This window comes from Mandrillus leucophaeus, unplaced genomic scaffold (genome assembly GCF_000951045.1).
Source record: "Mandrillus leucophaeus isolate KB7577 unplaced genomic scaffold, Mleu.le_1.0 Scaffold141, whole genome shotgun sequence".
NCBI classification, from domain to species: Eukaryota; Metazoa; Chordata; class Mammalia; order Primates; family Cercopithecidae; genus Mandrillus; species Mandrillus leucophaeus.
In genome coordinates this window covers 2,901,667-2,926,975 of record NW_012101377.1, presented here as the reverse complement: position 1 = coordinate 2,926,975, position 25,309 = coordinate 2,901,667, and the positions used below count along the sequence as shown (strand labels likewise).

Sequence of the window (25,309 nt, the reverse complement as noted above, 5' to 3'; positions counted from 1 at the left end):
GGGGCGGGGGGCCGGCGGGCCGGCGCCGGGGCAGACTCCTCTACCTAGGAGTCCCCTGGTCCTTTCCCTGCCCCCTAGGGATCTCCTGTCTCGGCCGAAACACTGCTCCCCTAACCCAACCCCCAGCATCTTCCCTACCTCCTTGACCCCCAGACCTGTCCTTCAGTTTCCTAACCTCCCCTGTCACCTCAGTCCTGGGCTTCTTAGGGTCTTGTGGTCCCCAGTCCCCTAATCCCATTCCCCTAGCCCCAGGTCTTTGCCTCAGCTTCCCTAGCTCCCTTCTTTGGCCCAGGGAGCAGCTGAGGACACCAGTTCTCCCACCTTGGGCCTCTCTCCGTGTCCCCAAGATCTCTCAAAGCCCTGCTGGCCAACTCTGCAGGGGCAGATGGGGTCCCGCTGTGCAGGAGCACGTGTGAAGGGGATGGGGGCTGGCACCTGAGGGCGCAGTGCAGAGCGTGAGGTGGGCCCCAGCACCCGAGCTGGTGCAGTGTCTGACCTGCCCCATGGGGCCGGCACGTCCTTGCCCAGCCTCTCCTACCACTCTTTGTCCCTCCTGGCTGCCGCTGCCCGGCTCATCTCTCCCTCCGTGGTTCGGGGCGCGCTCTCTCGCATCTGTCTTTCTCAGATGCCCCACTTCTCTGTCCTCTGGTTCTGTGTCTGCCGCCACCTGTCTGTGTCCTGTCTCTCCACCTCCCTCTCCATGTCTGGCTCTGTCTCCCTCAGGTGCCAGGCCCAGCTCCCTGGGCCTCAAGTTCACTCTCTGTGGGGCGAGGGGTACTGCTCAGGCCCAGCTCTGCCCCATGCTGCACCTGCCCCTTGGAAGATAGAGGCTTATGTGACTGCACTGCCCCTCTCCTGGATGGTTTTCCTCACTGACCCCCACTATTCCCATCACTCTCACCCCTACTTACCTCCTGTCTCTTGGAGTGATTCCTCATTGATCCTCTTCCCGTACCTGTTCTCTCCTCTCCACTCGCCATGGAGGGTCACTGCTCTGAGTGACCCCATCTTCTCCTGCCACCTCTCACCTGCCTCTTGGGGCTGGAAGGGAGTGGAGAAGAGGCTCACACAGACTTCCCCAGGCTTCATTCTGCCTGGGCCACCACAATTCTGGGGATACTTCTGTTCTCCTCATTCCCAGCCCAGGGCTCACCCCAGCCTGACACTTCTTGATCTCTGGGTCTTTCTCCTTCATTCAAGGTCACTCCTTGGACAGGGCAGTATTGTTAAAAGAGCACTGGACTGGGAGTCCTTTGGTCTGCTTTTCATCAGCTAACCTTCAGTTTCTGTCCACCTATGTCCCCTCCATGACTCTCTCAACTCTAACCGCCCATCCCTTAGATAGGGCCCCGGCCCAGGCCCATCACTTTGAGCCTTGGAGCCCTGGTGGGGCCGGCCTGTGGCCAGCAGGGGCTTCCATCCCAGTCATGAGGAGCCTGGGGCCTCTTGGGCTTGGTTCTTCAACCCACTGAAGAGCTGAGAGCCATGTCAGTGGACCCAATCGAGGCCTTAGTTTCTTCCTTCCCCTCCTGCAAGGCCTTCCCCAGGTTTCCCTTTCTTACTTATGAGACAGTGGGTCTGGGCCTCACGACAGGGGATGTTCAGGCTTAGGTGCCTCCCCGTCCCCCAGACAGTCCCTCAGCCCCAGTGAACGTCACCGTCAGGCACCTCAAGGCCAACTCTGCAGTGGTGAGCTGGGATGTTCTGGAGGATGAAGTTGTCATCGGATTTGCCATCTCCCAGCAGGTAATGCTCCACTGTCCTCGGGGGGAAGGACACGTCGGGATAGTAGTGGCAGATGGGGGTAGGAGTGTGGCAGTGGTGGTGATGGAGAAACAGAAAGGAAATAGGAACTTGGGGCAAGGAAGATGAACAATTTGGACATGTGTCTGAAAATTGGGGCCCCATTCAGACATATGTCTGAAAATTCTCTAGAAGAGAATCAGTCAGTGAGGGAGGGTTCGAGAACTTTCAAGTGGAACGCAGAAATTAAGGGCATGGTTTTGATCTCAGAGACATCTGCATTTAGGACCTAGCTCCAGTGCTTACTAGATACGTGGCCTTGGGCAACTTCCCTAACCTCTCTGAACCTGTTTCCTTCCCTGTAAAATGGAGATATTGATAGCGGAGGTGATGGAATGAAGATTGTATATGTAAAGGCTTTGTCACCACTGGGAGGTGGGCAGGAGCGGGGCTGGTCACCGAGTGTTGACAGCAGTGACCGGCGCTTGTCTGCAGAAGAAGGATGTGCGGATGCTGCGCTTCATCCAGGAGGTGAACACCACCACCCGCTCGTGTGCCCTCTGGGACCTGGAGGAGGATACGGAGTACATAGTGCATGTGCAGGCCATCTCCATTCAGGGCCAAAGCCCAGCCAGTGAGCCTGTGCTCTTCAAGACCCCGCGTGAGGCTGAGAAGATGGCCTCCAAGAACAAAGGCAGGCCCGGGTCACTGTTAAGAGGGATGGGGTGGGGTGAGGGGTGGTCAGGACCAGACCAGTGGGTGGCTTGAGGAAAGCTCTGTCTCCTTCCCCTTACCCCCTGCTAGCAAGTAAAGCAGTACCTGAGAGAGAGAGGGTTCACACTAGTCCCCAACAAGATGCTGGGCATATAAACTCCCTTTAGACTCGGTCCTATCACTGCCACCCCAATTAGCCATCAGTGCATTCTAGAATGTACATTAGATGTGTGGGCACCTGTAGAAATCAGCACTGTTGTCTTGGGCTTGGCCCTAGAGGAGTGGCTGAGGGAGGAAAGGAGCACTGGACCTAGTGTCTCTCCCGACAGATGAGGTAACCATGAAAGAGATGGGGAGGAACCAACAGCTGCGGACAGGCGAGGTGCTGATCATTGTCGTGGTCCTGTTCATGTGGGCAGGTGAGTCTGGTCCCCGGGCCCTTTTTCTTCCCTCAACCTCTGAGAAATGGAGAACTCTGACCAGCCCCTTCTCTCACGAATACAAAGGGTAAGGGGTTTGGACATCTCTAAGGTGAAAAGTCTCCAAGTCCTGCCAACGACAGTTCTGGGAACCAGATCTGACCCCTCCTCTACCTCACTCTTCACCAAAAAACCAGCATATTGTTAGCTGCCTTATAGGATGAAATGAGTACTTGCCTTTGCCCTCCCTCAGAAGAAGTTCAGCTTCTTGGGGCTGGACACTTCCACAGGCCCTTTACCTCTGGTAATGGCTACAGCCCTTTTTTCCTCTTCTGGGGTGCTGTGCCTCCAAGGGGTCCAGGCCTGGGAAGCTCAGGGGAAGTCACTGCCTGGCCTTGGGACATTCTCCTAACCTACTCACCCTTCTAGACCCAGGCACCATGGCTGCAAGACAGCCACGGTAAAAACTCCCTCAATCTGTCCATTAGAATGGCCCTCCTGCTTCTACACCCCCATGGCATACTGTTCACTCCTCTCTTTAGCCTTTCATATGTAAGTTAGTTGGGCTTTTGTCTCTTTCCTTTACCTGTGGTCTGTGAGCTCCCTGAGAATGAAGACCAAGCTTTTTGTTTGTTTTGTTTTGTTTTTTGAGACCCAGGTTGGAGTGCAGTGGTGCAATCACAGCTCACTGCAGACTTGACCTCTTGGGCTCCAGTGATCGTCATGCCTTAGCCTCCTGAGTAGCTGGGACTACAGACATGTGCCACCATGCCTGGCTAAATTTTTATTTTTTGTAGAGATGGGATCTTGCCTTGCTATGTTGCCCAGGCTGGTAAAGGCCAAGTTTCATTCATCTTTGTACTCAATTCGACCAGCATTTACTGAACAATCACTCCAGCTCAAACAGTAGTGCTACAGTCATGACTAAGAATACCCCTGTGCCTGCAAAGAACTGTCTGGGCGAAGCCAGGCCCGAACTTACTTCTTTTCTTCTCGTTTACTCTTCTAAATTTTTCTTTTTCATTTTCTTGGGCTGAACTTAACTGTAATCCAATGTGATGAATGCTATGATAGTATCATGTAGGAGAGCAGAGGGAATAACTGTGGGTTAGAAATCAGGAAAAACACAGAGGAGATAACATGGGAATTGAGCTTTGAAGGATAAATAGGAGTTCACCAGGCAGCCAAAAGAAGAATAGTGTTCAGGGCATGGTATGTTCAAGAAATAAAGTAAGTTCAGTTTGGTTCAGGGCAGCTGCAATCCAAGAGAGAAGGTGGAACGTGGGGGAGTAAAGGATGGCGAGGCTGTAGACTGGAGTCTTTTGAGGGATTTGAATATTATGCTAAAGCTTTATTAGCATGGTGGTTGAAAAGGCAGGCTGTATTGTAGAAGCATTTGGGAAAAAATGTTCCTTAGGCACACAGAATAACAGACACTTGGAAAAATGAGGCAAAAACAAAGGGTTGTACAAAAGAGGAGGTTTGCTTATGGTGCGTTATTAGATTTGGCACAGACAGTATTGATATAATCATAACAATATAAACATAGTGAATTAACCCAAAATTGTGATGTAATTCTGTTAGGATAATAGGGAGGGAAGTAGAGGAAGTTGTGATGCTTTATCTGCCCTGGTTGGAAGTCAACAGATTTCTAAAATAGATCAAGAAATAACATTCTAAATATAGAGGTAAAATTGGGAAAACACCTAGAAGGACTGGAGTTGGCTGCCTTAATACTGTCTGACTTTCAAAAAACATTCTGTTCATGTATTATTAGTTTGATAAAACTAAGCATTTAACAGACTGCAGGCCCTGGAGTTTATGTCCTAGTTCTGCCACTGTGTGACCTTGAGTTAAGTTAGTGAAACTCTCTCTATATCAGTGTCCTCACTTGTACCCTGGGAATGATAATAATAGGTATCCTCACAGAGTTATGAGGATTAAGTGAGATAGAATATGTCAGGGCACAGCACAGGGCCTGGCACAAGTTCAACAAATGCTATTATTGTTTCTATTTTCCCCTCAAGGAAAACCAGAGCTGTTAGAGATTTTGTTTGTTTTTTTGTTTTTCTCTGAGACAGAGTCTCACTCTGTTGCCCAGGCTGGAGTGCAGTGCTGTGATCTCGGCTCACTGCAACCTCCGCCTCCCAGGCTCAAGCTATTCTCCTGCCTCAGCCTCCTGAGTAGCTGGGATTACAGGCACCTGCCACCATGCCCAACTAATTTTTTGTGTGTTTAGTAGACGGGGTTTCACCGTGTTGGCCAGGCTGGTCTCTATTTCCTGACCTCGTGATCTGCCCACCTTGGCTTCCCAAAGTGCTGGGATTGCCGGGCACTGTAGCTCATGCCTGTAATCTCAGCACTTTGGGAGGCCAAGGTGAGCGGATCACCTGAGGTCGGGAGTTCGAGACCAGCCTGACCAACATGGAGAAACCCTATCTCTACTAAAAATACAAAATTAGCCAGGCGTGGTGGTTCATGCCTGTAATCCCAGTTACTTTGGAGGCTGAAGCAGGAGAATCACTTGAACCTGGAAGGCGGAGGTTGCAGTGAGCCAAGATGGCGCCATTGCACTCCAGCCTGGGCAACAAGAGTGAAACTCCATCTCAAAATAAAAAACAAAACCAAAGTGCTGGGATTACAGGCGTGAGCCACCGCGCCTGGCCGTTGTCAGAGGTTTAAAGGAACGGAGGAGAGGAGATATGATCAGACTCATATTGTAGGAAGATCAGCCTAGCAGCAGTGAAAGGGGTGGCTCATGAGGGCACAGGTGAAAACAGGAGCCAGAGGGCAGAGGGAGGGTGCTACAGTAGTGCAGGTGAGGCACAATCAGGAGAGACCATTGGCAAGCACTAGTGGGAAAGAAGCAGGCGAGGCAGGAACCCGGGCCCTGGCCTCTGACTGCTCACTTGTCCCCCTCAGGTGTCATCGCCCTCTTCTGCCGCCAGTATGACATCATCAAGGACAATGAACCCAATAACAACAAGGAAAAAACCAAGAGTGCATCAGAAACCAGCACACCAGAGCACCAGGGCGGGGGGCTTCTCCGCAGCAAGGTGAGGGCAAGACCTGGGCCTGGGTGGGCCACCCTGTGCCTTGTGCTCTGGTAATCCCTGGACTGAAGAGGGGGTCAGCTCAGGGCCTGGCATGGCGACAGCTGGGCAGAGCCAGACTTGGCTGCTGCCTGTGTGACACAGGGACACTGCAAGTTGATTTTGGATCCTCTCCTTTTGCAGGGTGCCAGGGGCCAGTGGTGATTTGGAAAAAAAAAAAAAAAAAGCAGTGAATGGGGAGGGCAGAATTCTTGGTTGGCGCGGGACAACAGGAATGGGGTATCTGGCTCATTCCTGCTCCTGCTGTGCCTTGTGACCTTGGGCAGGTGCTTTACTGCTGTACCTTCATTTCCTCTTCTGTAAAACAGATATGAAAACCTTTTCAGTGCTTGCCCTGAGCAGCTAAGAAGACAGACAGTAGAGAATGTGAGAGGATCTCATGATCTCATGGTTCTGACGATGATTATCCAACAAACATCTGGCCCTCTCTACATCTCCTCTTCCCTCCATCTCCTTGTACCCTCTGGCTTACTGTCCTCTCTCTGGAGCACTTTCCTGAAGCCTTTTATTAACCCCCATCTCCAGAAGCACCTCAACAATGTCAGTGGCTGAGGCTGCACTCAGAGGGATGACTGCTGGGGGTAAACTGGGTGCCAGGGGCCATGGGCCCAGGACCCAGTCTTGGCCATTCAGTTGAGTGAGGCTGAAGGCTGGGTTTGAAAAGGCAGAAAGACAAGACATCCAGGCAGGGCTTCTCTTTTCCTTCCACAAGGGACAAGAGCCTGGCTTATTTAGGCTGCAGCCCTGCTGCTCCTCCCTTCCTTCTTCTGTCCTCTGTTTCCAGCCTTGCAAGAAGTCTATTCAATTAGTCCTGGCCGCTTCTCTCATTTTTTTCCTCCCAGTTTCCAAACAAGCCCTCAGTGAACATCATTGAAGCGTGACTGCCTGTCTGCAGAGAGAAGGATTCCATTTTTCTTCTCAGCTGGTCCCCGGGCCCACGGGCACAGGGAGCGGGACGACTGCAGCAGCGGGGAGGAGGCACAGCTAGCTGCAGTTTTCTTTTCTCCTTGCCCTAGTCAGATGAAGGAGGCTGAACTACAAACCCAAATTCTGCAAAAAAAAAAAATAAAATAAAAATAAGCCACAAAACTAAAAGGCCTGGCCCCATTCTGGAAAAGGCAAAGCTGCATGAGACAGCCTTCTGCCTCCTCGCCTCTCCTGGACTGGCTTCCTCTTTGAGAAAATGCACAAAGCCCTGGGAGATGACAAGCACGAGGACTGACGCAAGCTGTGTCTTTCAGACCAAGGAACATCAGAGAAGCTGTGGGGCTGCCTGCCATGCAGGATCATGGCTGCCATCAAGCCTTTTCTGGATCCAGCCATCAAGGACATGTTTGTGGTGTGATACACACCTTTGCAAGTGTGTAAGATGTTACCTGGTTTGTCTCTTTTGGAAAACAAAAATCAGAAGGTCGCACTCTAGAGGGCAGAGAGATTCCCCCGAAGACTGAGCTGGTTGCCTGCATCCTCTATCTTCTTTGACCCTTATGACTGTAAGATCATCAGTTTGGGGTCTTAGGAAGACCTGGAAGGTACTGGTCTAATTTATTTAGGAAGTATCTCTTGGAATTTGAGAAATGCTAGCTTGGACAACTGAAAAGTCACATCACATCTGGCATTCTGGGGGTTACTAAAACACCCCTTCTGGAGTGGAAGCTGCTGGAAGGCAGGCCTGAGCCATTCACCACAGACAGGAAGAGCAGCCCTGGCTATCACCACTGGCCTCTGGGGTCTTCATATCTTCCCATCTCATCCAGGGTTCCGTGAAAGTTACCCAGGGTCCTCATGTCCTTCCTTAGAGCCTGAGTGGTGTGAGGTGACAGGTCTCTCTCTCCACTGCCCCTTTCTGGCTTAAAAAAATGGTGCTTGATGAGGGAAGGTAGACTCTTCCCTAGGACTGACGAGTTATGGCTGCCAGATACCTGCATGGGAAGAGGTGGACCTCTGCATCTTCCATTGGCGGCCAAGGATGGGTGTGGGTGAACCACACCTAGCACAAGCCTGGTACTCAGTAAATATTTGTTGAAATGAGTAAGAGCATCGGTCCCCAAGCCAGAGCGCCAGAAGCCATCACCCAATGACCGCCCCTTCCTTCCGGTCTACAAGAGCTCTCAAGGCTGGGTCTGCCACCACTCTGCTTTGCCCAAGTGTGGCAGCACTGGGGAGGAGAGACAGGATAAAGGGCAGATGTCAGCAATACTAAGGGCTTCCTCATGGGAGGGCATGAGGCTCCACTCATTGTCTTGTGACTTCCATCCCTGCTGAATGGGGCTGCAAGGCCAAGGCTCCTTAGGGGAGAGGTCCTTACCTCTGATCCACTTAGAGCAATAACCACTTTTTAAATGTAAAATAAAAAGACAAATGAAAAGGCACATCCTTGTCTTCTGGTAAATGCCCAAATGTTGCCCTCTTTTTCTGGCAATTGGCAGCAAGTCAGGATGTGTGGAGGAGGGAGTCAGTTCTCTCTCTCCATTTTGGCCTGCAGCTTCTTAGGGACATGCCTGCCAGCCAAGCTGGAGTTGGAAGGGAAATCTCAAACAGATGGGGGTGCACGTGTAGGGGAAGAAAATAGCTGCTCCATCATCCTATGACTGAGGCTCCCCCAAACCAAGCTTGGGCTGCCTCACTAGATAGGTATGCAGGCTGGTACTCAGTTTTTAAAACAAAGGGTTTTCCCCACTGGATGGTGCTGGGTGCTTTTCCTGGCCAAAGGAATGCAATTCTTGTTTCTCCCTAGGGTAAGGAAGGAGTGAAGGGGAACAGAAAAGCTGCTTTCTGCAGCTCAGTATTCACAGCCTGCTGTTCTAGGCTGTTAAAGGAACACCATTATGATCCCAACAGCAGACTGAAAGAGTAATGATATTAGCCAAGGAGCAAAAACCAGTAAATGGGGCACCTCGAACATTTCGTGTCCAGAGCCAGGAAGAGCTTGGAGAGAAAATGTCCGGTGAGCAGGGCTTGGAGTTGACTGTTTTAAAAGGTTCTGAAAGCAGAGGGAAAGAAGGTTTTAGAGGCTGTACAGCAAGGTAGGAAACTGAGTTGCACACCAAACTCTAAGCCAAACCTCAAAGAGGTATTTCCTAGGCCCTCTGTACCCATCTAGTGCCAAATGATGGAAAAGCCCCGAAGTCAGCACTAGGTATAGTATAGTCAGTGGGGCTCAGGGAGCTCTGCTAATGGGGGTTTCCTGTCTTCAACTTAATCTGTGCCTGTGGTACATCATAAAGGGTATGACAGAAGAAGAGGTAACACTCTTGGCTTAGATAAAACTCCATTACCTTTAATTACCTCCCTAAACTCCCAATTGTGTAACAATTGAGCCTTCCCTGAATCACTGTAGTTGCAAAGTCGAACCCTACACAGCTAGACTTGGGATGTGATCCTTTCACCACCATCACATAGATCCACGGACATTTTCTCCTAACTGTGGAAAGGCACAGGCAGGTCTCTGAGACCAAGAGACCTCACTTGCAGACTACAGCAGGCCTGTGGGAGAAATGTTGGTCTGAGAAGCAGGAGACCCTGCCTTGTAATCACCTAACACCTCAGGCAAGTTAATTCTCTGAGGTTTGGTCTTGGTGTCCTTATCTGCCAAAAACAGAGAAGTTAGAAGATTCCCAGACTCTACCTACTTCCTACAATAGGAGCCAAGGTGCATCCTCCCTCCTAGGAGCATGAGGGAAACCTCAGGGTCTGAGGGGAGGAAGATAGACTGGTGAGTGTTTCTATGAGGCAAGAGTCCTTTTCTCCTCCTACTCTTGTCCCCTAGTTTTTCAGAATGGGCCTTCTCAAGAATCCATTTTTAAGAGTTTTGGTTCAACCCTTAACAAAAATGTGCAAAATCTCACCAACCCATTAATATGATGCTTTCGATTTATTTCTGACTCTCTTTAAACCTATGTGACGGTTACTGGAATTTGCATTTAAGAAGTAGCCTCCAAGAACAAATTGCTTCTATAAATGGGACACCCTGCTCACCCTCCTCCCTTGCCCAGCTCCATCAAGCTCCATCGGTACAAAATATTACCAAACCTTCAAATGTGACTTGAAGTTGAAGGAAAACTTTGTATACAAATAGTTCCTAGTCAGGTGCAGTGGCTCACGCCTGTAATCCCAACACTTTGGGAGGCCAAGGTGGGGCAGATCACTTGAGGCCAGGAGTTCAAGACCAGCCTGGTCAACATGGTGAAACCCTGTCTCTACTAAAAATACAAAAATTAACCAGGAGTGTTGGCGCACACCTGTAATTCCAGCTACTCAGGAGGCTGAGACATGAGAACCACTTGAACCCAGGAGGCGGAGGTTGCACTGAGTCAAGATCGCGCCACTGCACTCCAGCCTGGGCAACAGAGCGAGGCGCTTTCTCAAAACAAATAGTTCCTTAGTGATATATTTCAGGACTATCACTTAGACTGCTTTAAAGGTTATCCAAAATATTATATTCCACCCCCTTCTCAATGGGTGCTGGGGAGGGCCAGATTTTCCGTCTATGGCATGTCCCAGTTGTCACAGGGGGAAGACAGGTGGGGAGGAAGGACAAGGCGGGAGCCTGTTCATTTAGGAATTCCACCACTGACCAGCTGATACTTCCTGTGACAAGTGGAATTTTTTTTTTTTTCCTGACAGGTGCTCTGGCATACAAACCAAGCATACACTAAAATCAGCTTAGGAATAATTGTTTTCTCTTAGAAAAGCAGAATACTAAGAGAAGCAGGGAACTCCACTTTCTAGCTTTAGGTGGTTGGGTTTTTTCTTCCAATAAAAGCTCAAAATAGGCTAATCAGAGAACGACCCCCTTCCTCTTGGAGAAGGTCCATTTCTCCTTTTCCTCTTCACTTTTCCGTAATGTAAAATGAACAAAAGATCCTATCTACACCTGATAGGAACAAAACAGATATGCATAGGTTAAGGAGAGTACCTCAGATTGAGACAAGAATGTCAAGTTGCTGAGTACTTAGCAAACTTATATTGAGTCTTTTGCATGGACTCAATACTATATTTTATCTAGAATTTATAGACAAAACTTATAGCACAGCAGGCCAGACAGCATGGCTAAACATGTTGTTACTTGTTCTGTCAGCATGAACTCAGATTTTTAAAGCACTGGCTAACATAGGTGACAAGTTATTATTACCTTCCCTTTTCTCCTTGCTTCTGGGGGTAAGTCTAAGAAGCTTTGGTTCACGAAAGGGATCTAAGGAACACTATGTCTCCCACATCTACCCACACTTATCCAACCTTCACCCAGTTTTTAGGAGCCGCAGTTTCTTGAGAAACTGGGTTATGAACAACCATCAATTCTGTATCACTGATTCTGGTTTCTTACATCCCCTTCAAAGAGAGAATGCTCTGGGATAGCATGGCTTCTTCCCTAATCAGTGCTAGCTCTGGAGAAGCAGAAATAGGGAGGCCAACCACACAGCCATGGGAAGGAATAAAAGGCAATGCCTGCCTGATCAGGGCTGAGCCATCTTCCCCCACTGCAAAAACTGAGGCATAATGATATTTCAGGCTCTCCCTATGTCAGGTTCCTGACATGCACCATATGTAGCTGCAAATCCCAATCAATTTCAACATTTCTTAACTGCTAGAACACCTTTCTCAACACTGTAATTTACCTTCAAAAGAATAGGGAGCAAGCACCCTCGCCTTCCCAGTACCACATTCTACTAACTGCCGCCCCCCTCCCCACCCCACTAACCTACCTACGCAAAGGAAGAAGGCAAATAACCCTCCATCGAAGCCTACGACAGACCGCCACAGTACATATGTCACTGACGAAGAACTTTTATTTCTTTTTAATGACATTAAACACAACTGCTACAAGAGAAAAAACATGATAAAGAGGAGGCACCAAACTTCAGTTTCATAATTGAAACTGACAACGCAAGTAAATCAGGGCCTGCATTAGAAACTACAGGTTATTTCAGGCTCCTTACTTATAAGTAAACAATGTAAACAGCATATTTTTACTCTGCTTTGTCAAGACCCCCATGGTGGGAATGTCATCATGGATGAAGAAAGCAGTTAAATGCACATAACACTTACTTAAAAAATAATACAGCAAGAATTCCAACTGCAATATTAGACTTAGAGGCCAACACCAAATATAAGAGATACCCAGCTTTGAAAAGAGATGAAAACTCCAGATTCTACCCACTACCATCTTTAAGGCGAACATGCCAGATAATGAGTTTTCTTTGGCTTTGTTTTTTCTTCTTAAAGAATACCATGTTAACCACTAGAGAACAGCTCTCTCCTCCCCCAGTCCAACAGATTTAATTAAGCTGCTAAAGCTTTGGAAAAACAGAATTATTTGAGCTAAGAGGAAATGTGATTGTCACATTTTCTAGTTAACCTGTCACTCATTTGATTTGGCAAAGGCAGTGCTCCTATTACACATTCAGTCTCAAAACCACATGTACCAGGAGGGTAAGAACATGAGTCTTAAGATTTTTGCCTAAGCAAAATCCTGTCCCTTCACTCCTTGGGTTTTCTGTAGGGAACTAGACAGCTGCAATGCTAGCTATTCCAACTACATTTAATTTTAACTACGCTGTGGTCCCAAAGGTGGATGTTTGGCATGTCTCACTCCACCAACCTAATTTAGGGCAGCCTGGAGAAGTGACCGATGTAGTAAATGCCAAGTAGGCTAACTAAAATAATAGATTTCGACAACTGCCTTTGAATAGAACTTCTCCTTTGCATTCTGGCCCCAGAATTTAAACCAAATGTTCAAGGAAAAGCAAATCCTTGACTGGATAAAAACAGTAAACACTTAGGGACATTCACCCAAATTTATTGTTGGCTTAAATGACCAAGCTTTCCCCAAGTCAGTTTCTAAAGTGGGGTAGGATGTTTAGAATGCGTTACTCACACAGAAAGATGAGATTAATGAAATCACAAAACTAGACAGAGGCTACAGCAACTATGAACAACCTTCACAGAGAATGAACAACAGCACAAATGCCAGACTGCAAAACTTCCCAAAATGATGTCTACAGCTATCTGTAGAGAATAACCGGCCAGGTACGGTGGCTCATGCCTGTAATCCCAGCACTTTAGGGGCCGAGGTGGGCGGATAACCTGAGGTCGGGAGTTTGAGACCAGCCTGACCAACATGGAGAAACCCCATCTCTACTAAAAAATACAAAATTAGCCGGGCATGGTGGCACATGCATGTAATCCCAGCTAAGACAGGAGAATCCCTTGAACCCAGGAGGTGGAGGTTGCGGTGAGTGGAAATCATGCCATTGCACTCCAGCCTGGGCAACAAAAGCGAAACTCCGTCTCAAAAAAAAGAAAAAAAAAAAAGAAAAAGAATAACCAACTCCTAAGATATCCATTAAGACAGATGCAGTCTGTCAACTTTGGTTAGAATACCAAACCTTAAGATCAGGTAATGCTTTTTGTGCATAGGCTTAGTCGCAACTATATTACATCCATGTTAGCATCTATGTGAAACTAGGTATCAGGGGCTTGACCAAATGAGATGGTAACATCTAGGGTCTAAAGACACCTCTTGTTAACTAATAATGGAGACAAAAGAGTGCCTTTCCACCCTCTCCCACAGAATGGAGGCTCCCTAACTAACACTCATACTTAAAGTTGGGGTTCAGCAAATGAAACTAAATACCAACTGATACCACAATAGCACTAGCCTGCCCTAGAGTCAAGACTCTGGGTGGGCAGCTCTAAAGAGAGCAAGGAGGCCATCGTGAAGAGGCATATCCATGTCTAACAGGTTACAAAAATACTGCCACTAGAATCCTAACGAGCAGAGTGGTCACTGTGGGGTAAAAAGAAAAAGGAAAATCCTTGAAGAAAGGCAAAGGAGACGACCAGTCTCAAAACCACAAGGTATTATAAGTCTTCTGTCAAAGTAAGATGTATAAGATTTGTAAACACTATTGTGCAAAATAAGTTCAATAAAGAATGAAAAAAATCCCCCCCCCCCAAAAAAAAATCAAGGCAGCTAGTACATACAGAAGGGAGAGGAGATGATTTACTATTTTAATTTGTCCTTTCAATAGGATTTTTCTCCTGCTCCATCTTACTTATAATGTCCTGGATTGCCAACTTTAAAATACTGACAGGTATTCAGAGGATTCAAATAAAAAAGTAAGAGGGGTTGTTAAAAGTAACTTATATCCATTCACAAGTCATGTAACACTGGCTCACAGCCTGGTAAAGAATCTCTTCCTTATGGGAGACTGAACAATGATTTCTTTGAGGTACCAGAAGTAGACTTTGCCTTTGCAGAGAGGTGGGTCTTTTGCTTGAGCCTGGGTGTTCTGGCTTAATGCTGGCTTTCAGGAGGCAGCTACCTTCAATTTAAATTAAAAAAACAAAAAAACTATACCAACCAAACATTTGCTTAAACACAGACACACACACACACACACACAGACACACACACACACACACACACACACACACAAAATATCAGGAGGGACTTCACACAAAAAATTCAAGTCAGCAATGGGCATTTCCAAAAGGTGACGAGTTTTTTAAATAAAAATCTGTGAAAAATAAAATTCAAAATCGGCAAAGCACAAAACAGCAAAAGAACATGAAATGCTGCTCCAAGTAGGACCCTGGATAGGGACCTTCGTTGCTGATGGCATGAGACAAATTAACTGTACGAGAAGTCTGGGAGACGCTGGAACCGATGGTGGCTTCGCATGTTCCTGTCAACCCACTGAGTCAGACTGTATCTTTGCAGATGTTTCTGTCGACGGGCGTAGTTTCTATCAAGAGAGGGAGAGTACAAACAGGAAGGCTATTTCAACTAGAATGGCTATTTGTGCACAAAAAAAAGGCCAGCACAACAATTTTAAGAAAATCTTTACTTCTGGAAATCAGATATTAATTTTATATTTCAATTCTCACAATTTTAGAAATTTTATACTATTTTATTTATATGAACACCATACCATAAGTGCTATTTCTTTCCAACTCCCAAAGCCACCTAATTCCCATAGGCAGTATGGTGATATGTGCCATATACACAATGTTCTAAGGAAAACTAATGTAGAATAATGTTTAAGTAGGGGAGGAAAAAAAAAACATTTTCTTCCTCCAGAAGAATTTAGGATAGGATCTATATTTCATTGTTTGCATCAGACCTGTACCTCCAGAAGGACCTCATTGTCTGACATAGCTCAAGGTTGCTCAGGACACGGCAGTTAAAATTAGAATAAATTCCCAGAAAGGTAAGTCATCATGTGAGTATCACATTGCAAGTTGAGACTGAAAAATTAACAGCACAGACTCAAAGTAAAGTTTCTTAGTTATGTGCTGGGCTGAGGTTCTGAGCAAGACACTCTAAGATAATTTGATCGCATTTTCAACTCTAAAAGTGCTCCTAATAACAATCTAGGAAACTTTCTGAAGATATGGATTCTAAAATTTAAAAAAAGAAAAAGAAAAAACAAATACAGATATGGATTCTTGGCCTCTCCCTCCTCCCAGACTTAATGACTTAGGATACCTGGAATCAGGATACAAACATCTTTATTTTTAGATATCTCCACAGGTGATTATGAGTAGTAGCCAGGGTTGAAAATAACTGTAACAGTACCTGACATTTATCTATCCCTATATGCAAGTACTTGCTGAATTCTTTAAATACCTCTCCTCACTTAATACTGTGACAATCCTACTAGTATTTTCATTAAGTCCTTGTATAGGTAAGGAAATTGAACCTCAGGTTAATAACTTACCCAAGGTCATACAGTAAAGTAAGTAGAAGGACCTGGATTTGAATTCACATCTGACTCCAGAATTTATCTAATAACAATTACACTATACTGCCTTTCCTTCTGAGAAATGATATAATTTTGACAACTACAGAGGGAACATGACCGTAAAGGCCCTAAAGCAAGAGGAAGAGTATTAGGAGATGAGGTTGGTGAGCACAGGCCAAAGCATATAGGCTTTTGTAGGGGTTTACGAGAATGGGAAGATGTGAGATGGGAAGCCACTGGGAAATATTGAGCAAATCTGACTGATGCTTTAAAAGAATCTCTCTCTTTGGCTGCTGAGTTGTGACCAGTGCACTGGTAAGGAGAGCATTTAGGAGACTTACAACAATCCAGCTCAAATGATGAGAAATAGGCTTTGGATATACAGCTGACCCTCCATATCCATGGGTTCTACATCCATGGATTTAACCAACCATGGGTCAAAAATAGTCAAAGAAAAAAAATGGATGCTTCCATCTGTACTGAACATGTACAGACATTTTTTCCTTGTCATTATTTCCTAAACAATACAGTATAACAACTATTTGCATAGCATTTATACTGTATTAGTTATCATAAGTAATCTAGAGATGATTTAAAGTATATGGAAAGATGTGCACAGGTTATGCAAACACTATGGCATTTTATATAAGGAATGTGAGCATCTGGGGATTTTGGTATCCAAAGAGGGTCCTGGAATACCAAGGACAACTGTATATGCAGAGCCTATGGGATTTGCTGGTAGACTGAATATGGGGTGAGAGAGAAAAGAGTAAAAGATGATTCCAAGGTTTCTGAGTATCTGAATCAAAGTAACTGAATAAATTTGTACAGCCACACTGCATCAAGAATCCAGAGAACTGTAATACTAAATTTGAGTCTTAAAAAAAAAATTCCAGAAGATTTCAGAACTAGGAAGGTCCTTTGACACCAAGTTGCAAAGCTAGTTTTAGAACTCAGGTTTCCTGAATTTCAGTCCAGTTTTTGTTTTGTTTTTTGAGACAGGGTCTTGCCCCGTTGCCCAGGCTGGAGTGCAGTGGCACAATCACTGCTCATCACAGCCTCAAGCTCCTGGGCTTCAAGCAATCCTCCTCTCTCAGGCACTCTCAGGGACTACAGACACATACCACCATGCCCGGTTAAGTTTCTGTATTTTTTGTAGTGATGGGGTCTCACACTGGCCAGGCTGGTCTCGAACTCCTGGGCTCAAGCAATCCTCCTGCCTTGGCCTCCCAAAGTGCTGGAATTACAGGCGTGAGCTACTGTGCTCAGCCTCAGTCCAGTTCTTATTCCATTATACTGCATCACTTTATTCACCCTGCCTCTTGAATTAAGCAATTCCAACCCCTACTCCCTACTATGTTTCTCCTGCAGCCAAATTTCACTCTTTTGTTTTTAGACGGAGTCTTGCTCTGCCACCCAGGCTTGAGTGCAGTGGCACCATCTTGGTTCACTGCAACCTCTGCCACTGGGATTCAAGCAATTGTCCTGCCTCAGCCTCCTAAGTAGCTGGGACTACAGACACTCGCCACCACGCCCAGCTAATTTTTGTATTTTTGGTAGATATGGGGTTTCGCCATGTTGGCCAGGCTGGTCTCAAACTCCTGACCTCAAGTGACCCACCCACCTTGGCCATCCAAAGTGCTAGGATTACAGACGTGAGCCACCGCGCCCAGCCATTCTACCCTTTTCCATCTTCTTCTAATCACCCACTCACCGCGTGGTGAGGTCCGAAGGATGCTGCCATTTTGAGTGCTGCATATGATGAACTTGATCCATCAAGGCACAAAGCTCCCCGGAGATACCTGTGATACAGAGGGATCAGTGGTTAGGAAACAGCTGAGTGAACTACTATGTCAGCCAACATCAAAGTATGTGCTTTCAGGGAAAGAGAAAAAAGGCACTGTTCTCAACAATATATACTTATGATTATCACAAGCAGTGAGCACAGAAACTATAAACCAGAATGGGGAGATTGCTCTTGGAGGGTGAAGGTGAAGCAAGAATGGCAGCCACCATTCATTCATTCAATACTTAGCTCCTACAATATACAGGGAACTTTACTTGTCCCTAGGAATATGGCAGTGAACAAGACACTGCCTCAATGAAGTTTATACAGGAGACAGATGATTCCAAAGTGGTGTGATAAATGCAGTGATAGAAATACAGACTGCTATAGAGACTGGGGGGTAGGGGTTAGGGAAAGCCCCCTCCAAGGGGAGTAACTATAGCAGGGATCTAAAGGATGTATAAAATTAGTGAGGCAAAGAGCGGTAGGAGGTTAGATGTCCAAGAGATAAGTTAATACAAAGCCCCAGAGACAAAAGACAGTAAATACATTCAAGAAACAAGAGGAGTTTAGAACAGATGGAGGTGGGCGCTCTTTGCTAACAAGAAAAATTGCTAGATGCAATTTCTCAAACACCTGGGATCCTGGCAATGTACTAGACACTTTACATATTATCTTACTTAATTCTAAAAAAAATCTTACATGGAGATAGATGTTATTAATATCATTTCAAAGATGGGAAACTATGGCTCAGGGAGGTGAACTTGCCTGAAATTCTTTTTTTTTTTTTTTTTTTTTTTTTTGAGAGAGTCTTGCTCTGTCGTCCAGGCTGGAGTGCAATGGCATGATTTCGGTTCACCGCAACCTCTGCCTCCCGGGTTCAAGTGATTCTCCTACCTCAGCCTCCTGGGTAGCTGGGACTACAGGTGCCTGCCACTATGCCCAGCTAATTTTTGTTTTAGTAGAGATGGGGTTTCACCATGTTGGCCAAGCTGGTCTCCAACTCCTGACCTCAAATGATCCACCCACCACGGCCTCCCAAAGTACTGGGATTACAGGCGTGAGCCACCATGCGCGGCCCTGAAATTCTTGATGACCCAGGATTCAACAAGCTCCTGTGTGACTCCATGTCCTTGCCACTATGCAATAATGCTAATTTTGCACTCAACCGTTGAGACTTAGGCTAAAACTCAATAGAAGCAGAAATAAAACACTAGTTAGGAAACAATTTCCCTAGATCAGTGGTTCGCAAATTTTAACATACATTATAACCAACTGGAGGTATTATAAAACAGATTGCTGGGCCTAGCCTACAGACTTTCTGATTATACATAATCAGAAAACTGCAGATCTGGGTAGGGCCTGAGAATTCGTATTTCAAGCAAATTCCCAAGTGATGCTGATGATGGTGGTCTGAGAACCACTTTTTTTTTTTTTTTTTTTTTTTTGCGGGGGTGGTGGGGGGTAGGAGATGGAGTCTCACTCTGTCACCCAGACTGGAGTGCAGTGGTGTGATCTCGGCTCACTGCAACCTCCTCCTCCCAGGTCCAAGTGATTCTCCTGCCTCAGCCTCTAAGTAGCTGGGATTACAGGAGCCTGCCACCACGCCTGGCTAATTTTTATATTTTTAGTAGAGACAGGATTTCACCATGTTGGCCAGGCTGTTCTTGAACTCCTGACCTCAAGTGATCCACTGCCTTGGCCTCCCAAAGTGCTGGGATCACAGGCGTGAGTCACTAAGTGTGGCTGAGAACCACACTTTGAAAATCAAAGCCCTAGACAGTGGAGACTTTTCAGCTAGTTTACATGTTTTTCATTACCTTATCTACTGTGCTTTCGGGAATCAAGAGCAGTCTCAGTAGGCTATAGACTCATATTTTCAAGTTCTAGTAAAAGTAATGTAACTTTTAGGATAAATATAATTTATCCGAAGCCTCAAAAAGTAAAGCTTTGTAGAAAAAGTATACTATATACTTTGGAGTTAGGCAGAGTTGAGTTAAAATTCCAATCCCTCAATTAGCTCTGTGACCCTGGGCAAATTATTTCACTTCTTCAGGGCTCACTACTCATCTATGAAAAGCAGATAATACAATTTAGCTTGAAGCTGAGTTTTAGGAATATTGTACATAAAAGACCTTGCACACTGCTATGGCACACAGCATGTGTGCAGTGAATGCTAGCTATTATGATGTTAGCGCCTCAGGCCTATGTTAGCTTGCGAAGTCTCTGCAAATCCTGTGAAATTTTAAGGAAAAACTTTTATTAAATGGATCCATCCACACACAAACTATGACATTTTATGGCACTCAAATATTTTTCTAACCATAACACTTTTTAGGAAAAATTTATAGATTTCATTAAGTTTCTCTACTGTTAAAAAAGCACGACCAAATGAAAGATAACTGACAAAATGAAAAATATGTTTGAAACATACTTGGCAAGTTTAATGTCCTTTATCTACAGTCTCTTTATTTAAAAAAAAAAAGGTCAAGGGCATGAATATACAACTCGCAAATGATCAATAAACATGACAAAAACAATGTTCAATCTCACTCATATGGAAAGAAAAGGCATTACTGTCACTCCTTGAGAAGGAAATATAAATCAGAAATGAGTTTCCTCGTGAAGGGAAGTAACTCTTGATTAGAAAATTCCTTACTTGCTGAATTTGTAAAGCTAAAATGAAAGGTCTCAATTCAAATTGCCTTTCCAATACCCCACTTTCACCTTGCTAGCACTCCACTCCCTGTGGTCACCCAAAAAGGACGTTTCAATGGGAGGCAGGGGAGGGGAGAATCAGCTTTATAAAAATTTCAAGATACATTTTCCCTACAAAAGCTTCACAAAGGAGGACTAGCAATATATAGAAATTCTGTGTCCATCAAAATGGAACCACAAGATTATCTATAGAACATGTCCTTCAGCTCACTCATCTCTAATCACCTGCATTTTAGAAAGTTAATCTGGCAATGGAAACTAAAGATAATAAATCTCCTACAAACATATCTATTCACATTAAATGATGAGAAGAATAGCCAGTTAGGCCAAAGGGGCCTAATATTCAAATATTTAACTTCTAGGAGTCAAATCCAGCAGCAGCAATTTATATAACACTATATATCAAGCCTGTTTACATAAATAAATAAAGGCACTGTCCTAAGTGCTAGTTTATATATATCAACTCATTTATTCTTTACAACAATCCTCTAAGGTATTTTCCCCATTTTACAGACAAAAGTATATAAAACTGAAAAGAAACTGAGGCACAGAAAAGTTAACTAATTTGCCCAAGGTCACATATCTAGTGACAAAGCCAGAATTCCAACAATATAAAACTATCACAGGACTGACTTTCCTTAAAAAATTTTCTGGGATCGGCCGGGCGCGGTGGCTCAAGCCTGTAATCCCAGCACTTTGGGAGGCTGAGACGGGAGGATCACGAGGTCAGGAGATCGAGACCATCCTGGCTAACACAGTGAAACCCCGTCTCTACTAAAAATACAAAAAACTAGCTGGGCGAGGTGGCGGGCGCCTGTAGTCCCAGCTACTCGGGAGGCTGAGGCAGGAGAATGGCGTAAACCCGGGAGGCAGAGCTTGCAGCGAGCTGAGATCCGGCCACTGCACTCCAGCCCCAGCGGCAGAGCGAGACTGTCTCCAAAAAAAAAAAAAAAAAAAATTCTGGGATCAACATTTCATAGTTGAGATTAGAAAGTAAAAATCATATAGCCATATGTCTAACGGCTTAATAATCAGATCTCAGCTTATGTACCAAAAAATTTTAATTTTCCTTAGCACTAGTAACTTATTGTTAGACTAGTCTAACCCTTATTATTAGTAAGACTTAATGATCTAGAGATAATGGGAGCTAACATTTATCAAGTACTTCTTACGTGCTAGGCACTTTGCTAACTGCTTTGCATGTATCCTATAATTTAATTCTAACAGTCACAGATGGTAAACTATATAACCTCCATTTTATTCACAAGTAAACTGAAGCTTATAAAAAAATACTCTTTCCCAGCACTTTGGGAGGCCAAGGCAGGCGGATGGCTTGAGCCCAGGAGTTCAAGACCAGCCTGGGCAACATGGTGAAATCCCGTCTCTACAAAAGTACCCGGGTGTGGTAGTACACACCTGTAGTCCCATCTACTCCAGGGGGCTGAGGTGGGAGGATCCACCTGAGCCCAAGAGGTGGAGGCTGCAGTGAGCCATGATCATACCACTGTACTCTAACCTGGGTGACACAGCAAGACACTGTCTCAAAAAAAAACAAAAAACAAAAAACAAAAAAACTCATCTATCATCTAGTAAATCAGAAAAGCCAGGATTCAAACCCAGGTGGGGCTAATAATCCAAAAGCCTCATTTTAGCTTATAGTTTCAACCTCATCTTCCTCCAAATTTAGAGATGCTAACAAGAATGGGAACATTTGAATTTTCTCTTCTCTTCATAGTCTCTAACAGATGGACTTTCTTGGACCAACAATCAGTACCATGGTTTTATTTTAAGTTGTGGCTAAAAGGTGGTAAAGACTGTCCTTTGTTTTGTGACTATGAATGAAATAAAGAAGGGAAAAACCCCCAATATTTCAGGAATGAAGTCAACAATTCATCTAAATCTTAATCTATAAATATGAAGGTGACTGGTTTTGGGGAAACATCCAGTTTAATAACTATTCTTAATAAGTTTAAAGTGAATCAATTTTTATATCATAATGGAGGAGGATGGATAATGCTGAGTACCTGCTATGCCAATTCTGACAGGTTTTATAGGACATAACACTTTTTACCACCCACATGACTCTAACTCAATCAAGTGTGGCACATGACCAAAGAACAGAGACTGTCTCAGCTGGCCAATGACCTAATGACCTAGAAGGCTGCCTGGTACCAGCAGGTCATTAAGTAAACCAATCAAATACTCTCCTTTGAAATGTTAATGTGAGCTTTAGTAATGAGAACAATAGAGAGAACAGCACATTCGCAGGGCTCTAAGAAGGAAAAACAGTTACTTGAGATAGCTAAATAGCAGCAAAAGTACTGGTCACAAAAACAGATTAGATTAGGGAAAATCCCAATAGGGAACAGAGGCACACATTTCTTTTTTCTTTCTTTCTTTTTTTGAGATGGAGTTTCACTCTTTAGCCCAGGCTGGAGTGCAGTGGCTCAATACTGGCTCACTGCAACCTCCGCCTTCCAGTTTCAAGCGATTTTCCTGCCTCAGCCTCCCGAGTAGTTGGGATTACAGGTGCCCACCACCATGCCCGGCTGATTTTTGTATTTTTAGTAGAGATGGGGTTTCACCATCTTGGCGAGGCTGGTCTCGAACTCCTGACCTCATGATCCGCCCGCCTGGGCCTCCCAAAGCGCTAGGATTACAGGTATGAGCTGTCCCACCTGGTCAGAGGCACACGTTTCTGATGCAGCGAGTAATTCAGCTCTATGGTTACATCTTTTCACTACGAGGCCTCGTGAAAAGAGTCTCATCTAATTATCTTTTCCTGTAAATCCTTAAGCTCAGTTACTTAAAGGCAATCATAATGTCTCTATTCCATACAATGTAAAGTACTTAATACAGGGGAGGGAATGGAGAGAGAAGGAAAGAAAAAATGTGCTACAGGGGACATGGGCTACTGCTTTTATAAATAGATTAATAAAATATAAATGAAAAGAAAAAAATAAGTAGAAGGCAAGAATGCAAATGTGTCACCTCTAGGTCAACAAAACTGCGATGATCTAGTAGAAATCTTGACTGATTTTCCTTTCAGGCAAGGCAAAAAGTAAAAGAAACAGGAGTTATTATATAACTCATTTATGAAGTGATACAGGGGATACTGAATGATATATGAATGTCTTCAACAGTCCTGGGAAATTCAGAATCACAATTTATATAACCATTGCTGTTTATGATCTTCAATAAAAACCAAAGCAGATATTTCCACTTTTAGCTAAGATGAATGGGGGACTTAACCTCTCATTATAAGCTACTAGAAACTAGGCAAAATATATCAAACAAGCGCTTTCAGACTACTGAGAATTGCGATCCCTGAGGGAAGAGAAACAACTGACGTGAGCCTTGAAACTTCTTATAAGTCTATAATTTTTCAAAATAAAAAGCTTTTTAAATGAAGGCAAAATAAACACGTTCTAAATAAAAGCAGAGAGACTTCATCATCAGTAGATGTGCACTACAACAAACATTAAAAGTTGTTCATTAGGAAAAAGGAAAATAATACCAGATCGAAACTTGGATCTATAGAAAATAATCAAAAGCACTGAAAATGGTAAGTATGTGAGTACATATAAAAGGCTATTTTTCCCATTTAGATGATGTCTTTAAAAGATAATTTACTGTTATGGCCGGGCACGGTGGCTCATGCCTGTAATCCCAGCACTTTGGGAGGCAGAGGTGGGCGGATCACCTGAGGTCGGGAGTTCGAGACCAGCCTGACCAACATGAAGAAACCCTGTCTCTACTAAAAATACAAATAGCTGGGTGTGGTAGCACATGCCTGTAATCCCAGCTACTAGGGAGGCTAAGGCAGGAGAATTGCTTGAACCTGGGAGGCGGAGATTGCGGTGAGCCAAGATCGCACCATTGCACTCCAGCCTGGGCAACAAGAGTGAAACTCCGTCTCAAAAAAAAAAAAAAAAGGTAACTTACTGTTTAAAGTAAAAATAACATGCCGGGTATGGTGGCTCATGTCTGTAATCCCAGCACTTTGAAGGATGAGGTGGGAGGATTGCTTGAGGCCAGGAAGTCAAGACTACAGTGAGCTATAATCATGTTACTGCACTCTAGCCTAGGCAACAGAGTGAGATCCCATCTCCATAATAACAATAATAAATTTAATAAAATAACAAAAATACAACAAATAAGTATAGGCAGTAAGTATGGAGATAAAATGGAATACTAAAAAATACTACAAAAATTAAATGAGTCAGGAAAAGATGAAAGAGGAAACAGAAAACAAATAGAAAACAAGTAACAAGATGGTAGATTTTAATCCAGCCATATGGGATTGGACATTAAATGTAAATGGATTAATGCTCCAATTAAAGACTGAGATTGTGAGACTGGGAAGAAAAAAAAAAAAAGCAAGACCCAGCCACCAATTAAATGCTGTCTATAAGACATCTACTTTAAACATAAAAGTTACTTAAGGAGGCCAGGAGCGGTGGCTCATGCCTGTAATCCCAGCACTTTGGGAAGCTGAGGCAAGCAGATCACGAGGTCAGGAGTTCGAGACCAGCCTGGCCAACACAGTGAAACCCCCATCTCTACTAAAAAACTACAAAAATAAGTTGGGTGTGGTGGCATGCACCTGAAATTCCAGCTACTTAGGAGGCTGAGGCAGGAGAATTGCTTGAACGCAGGAGGTGTGGATAGCAGTGAGCCGAGACCACACCACTGCACTCCAGCCTGGGTGATAAGAGTGAGAATCCGTCTCAAAAAAAAATTTTTTTTTAATTAATTAATTAAGGCAAGGCCCAGTGGCTCACATACTATAATCCTAGCACTTTGGGAGGCCCAGGTGGGTAGATCACTTGAGTCCAGGAGTTTGAGACCAGTGTGGGCAATATGGCAAAACCCCATCTCTACAAAAAATAAAAAAAATTAGCCAGGCTTGGCGGCACACACCTATAGTCCCAGCTACTTGGGAGGCTGAGGTAGGAGGATCACAAGCTCAGGAGGTTGATGTTACAGTGAGCCGTGATTGTACCACTGCACTCAGGCTGGGTACACAGCAAGGCTTTATCTCAAAAAACAACCCAAAAAAAAAAA

General features: G+C 44.8%; 2 protein-coding genes across 6 annotated transcripts in view; one reads left to right on the top strand and one right to left on the bottom strand.

Annotated features, from left to right (window-relative positions):
• The window catches only part of FNDC5 (fibronectin type III domain containing 5), a 10,274-nt gene extending 1,913 nt beyond the window's left edge, over positions 1–8,361 (top strand). Inside the window, exons 1-5 of one of the 4 annotated variants that reach the window (XM_011974078.1) lie at positions 1,630–1,746; positions 2,239–2,437; positions 2,787–2,876; positions 5,799–5,830; positions 6,856–8,361. In XM_011974078.1, the coding sequence (XP_011829468.1) occupies positions 2,254–2,437; positions 2,787–2,876; positions 5,799–5,830; positions 6,856–6,870 (321 nt within the window). In that variant the 5' untranslated portion in view covers positions 1,630–1,746; positions 2,239–2,253 and the 3' untranslated portion in view covers positions 6,871–8,361. Of the gene's footprint in view, positions 1–1,629; positions 1,747–2,238; positions 2,438–2,786; positions 2,877–5,798 lie in introns of those variants that run through there. The other 3 variants (XM_011974076.1, XM_011974077.1, XM_011974075.1) reach the window with 3 other exon arrangements.
• A 6,110-nt stretch (positions 8,362–14,471) lies between these two features.
• The window catches only part of S100PBP (S100P binding protein), a 44,515-nt gene continuing 33,677 nt past the window's right edge, over positions 14,472–25,309 (bottom strand). For both annotated transcript variants that reach the window (XM_011974072.1, XM_011974073.1), the window contains 2 exons: positions 17,453–17,540; positions 14,472–14,739 (listed from right to left, as the gene is read on the bottom strand). In XM_011974072.1, the coding sequence (XP_011829462.1) occupies positions 14,625–14,739; positions 17,453–17,540 (203 nt within the window). In that variant the 3' untranslated portion in view covers positions 14,472–14,624. The remainder of the gene's footprint in view (positions 14,740–17,452; positions 17,541–25,309) is intronic.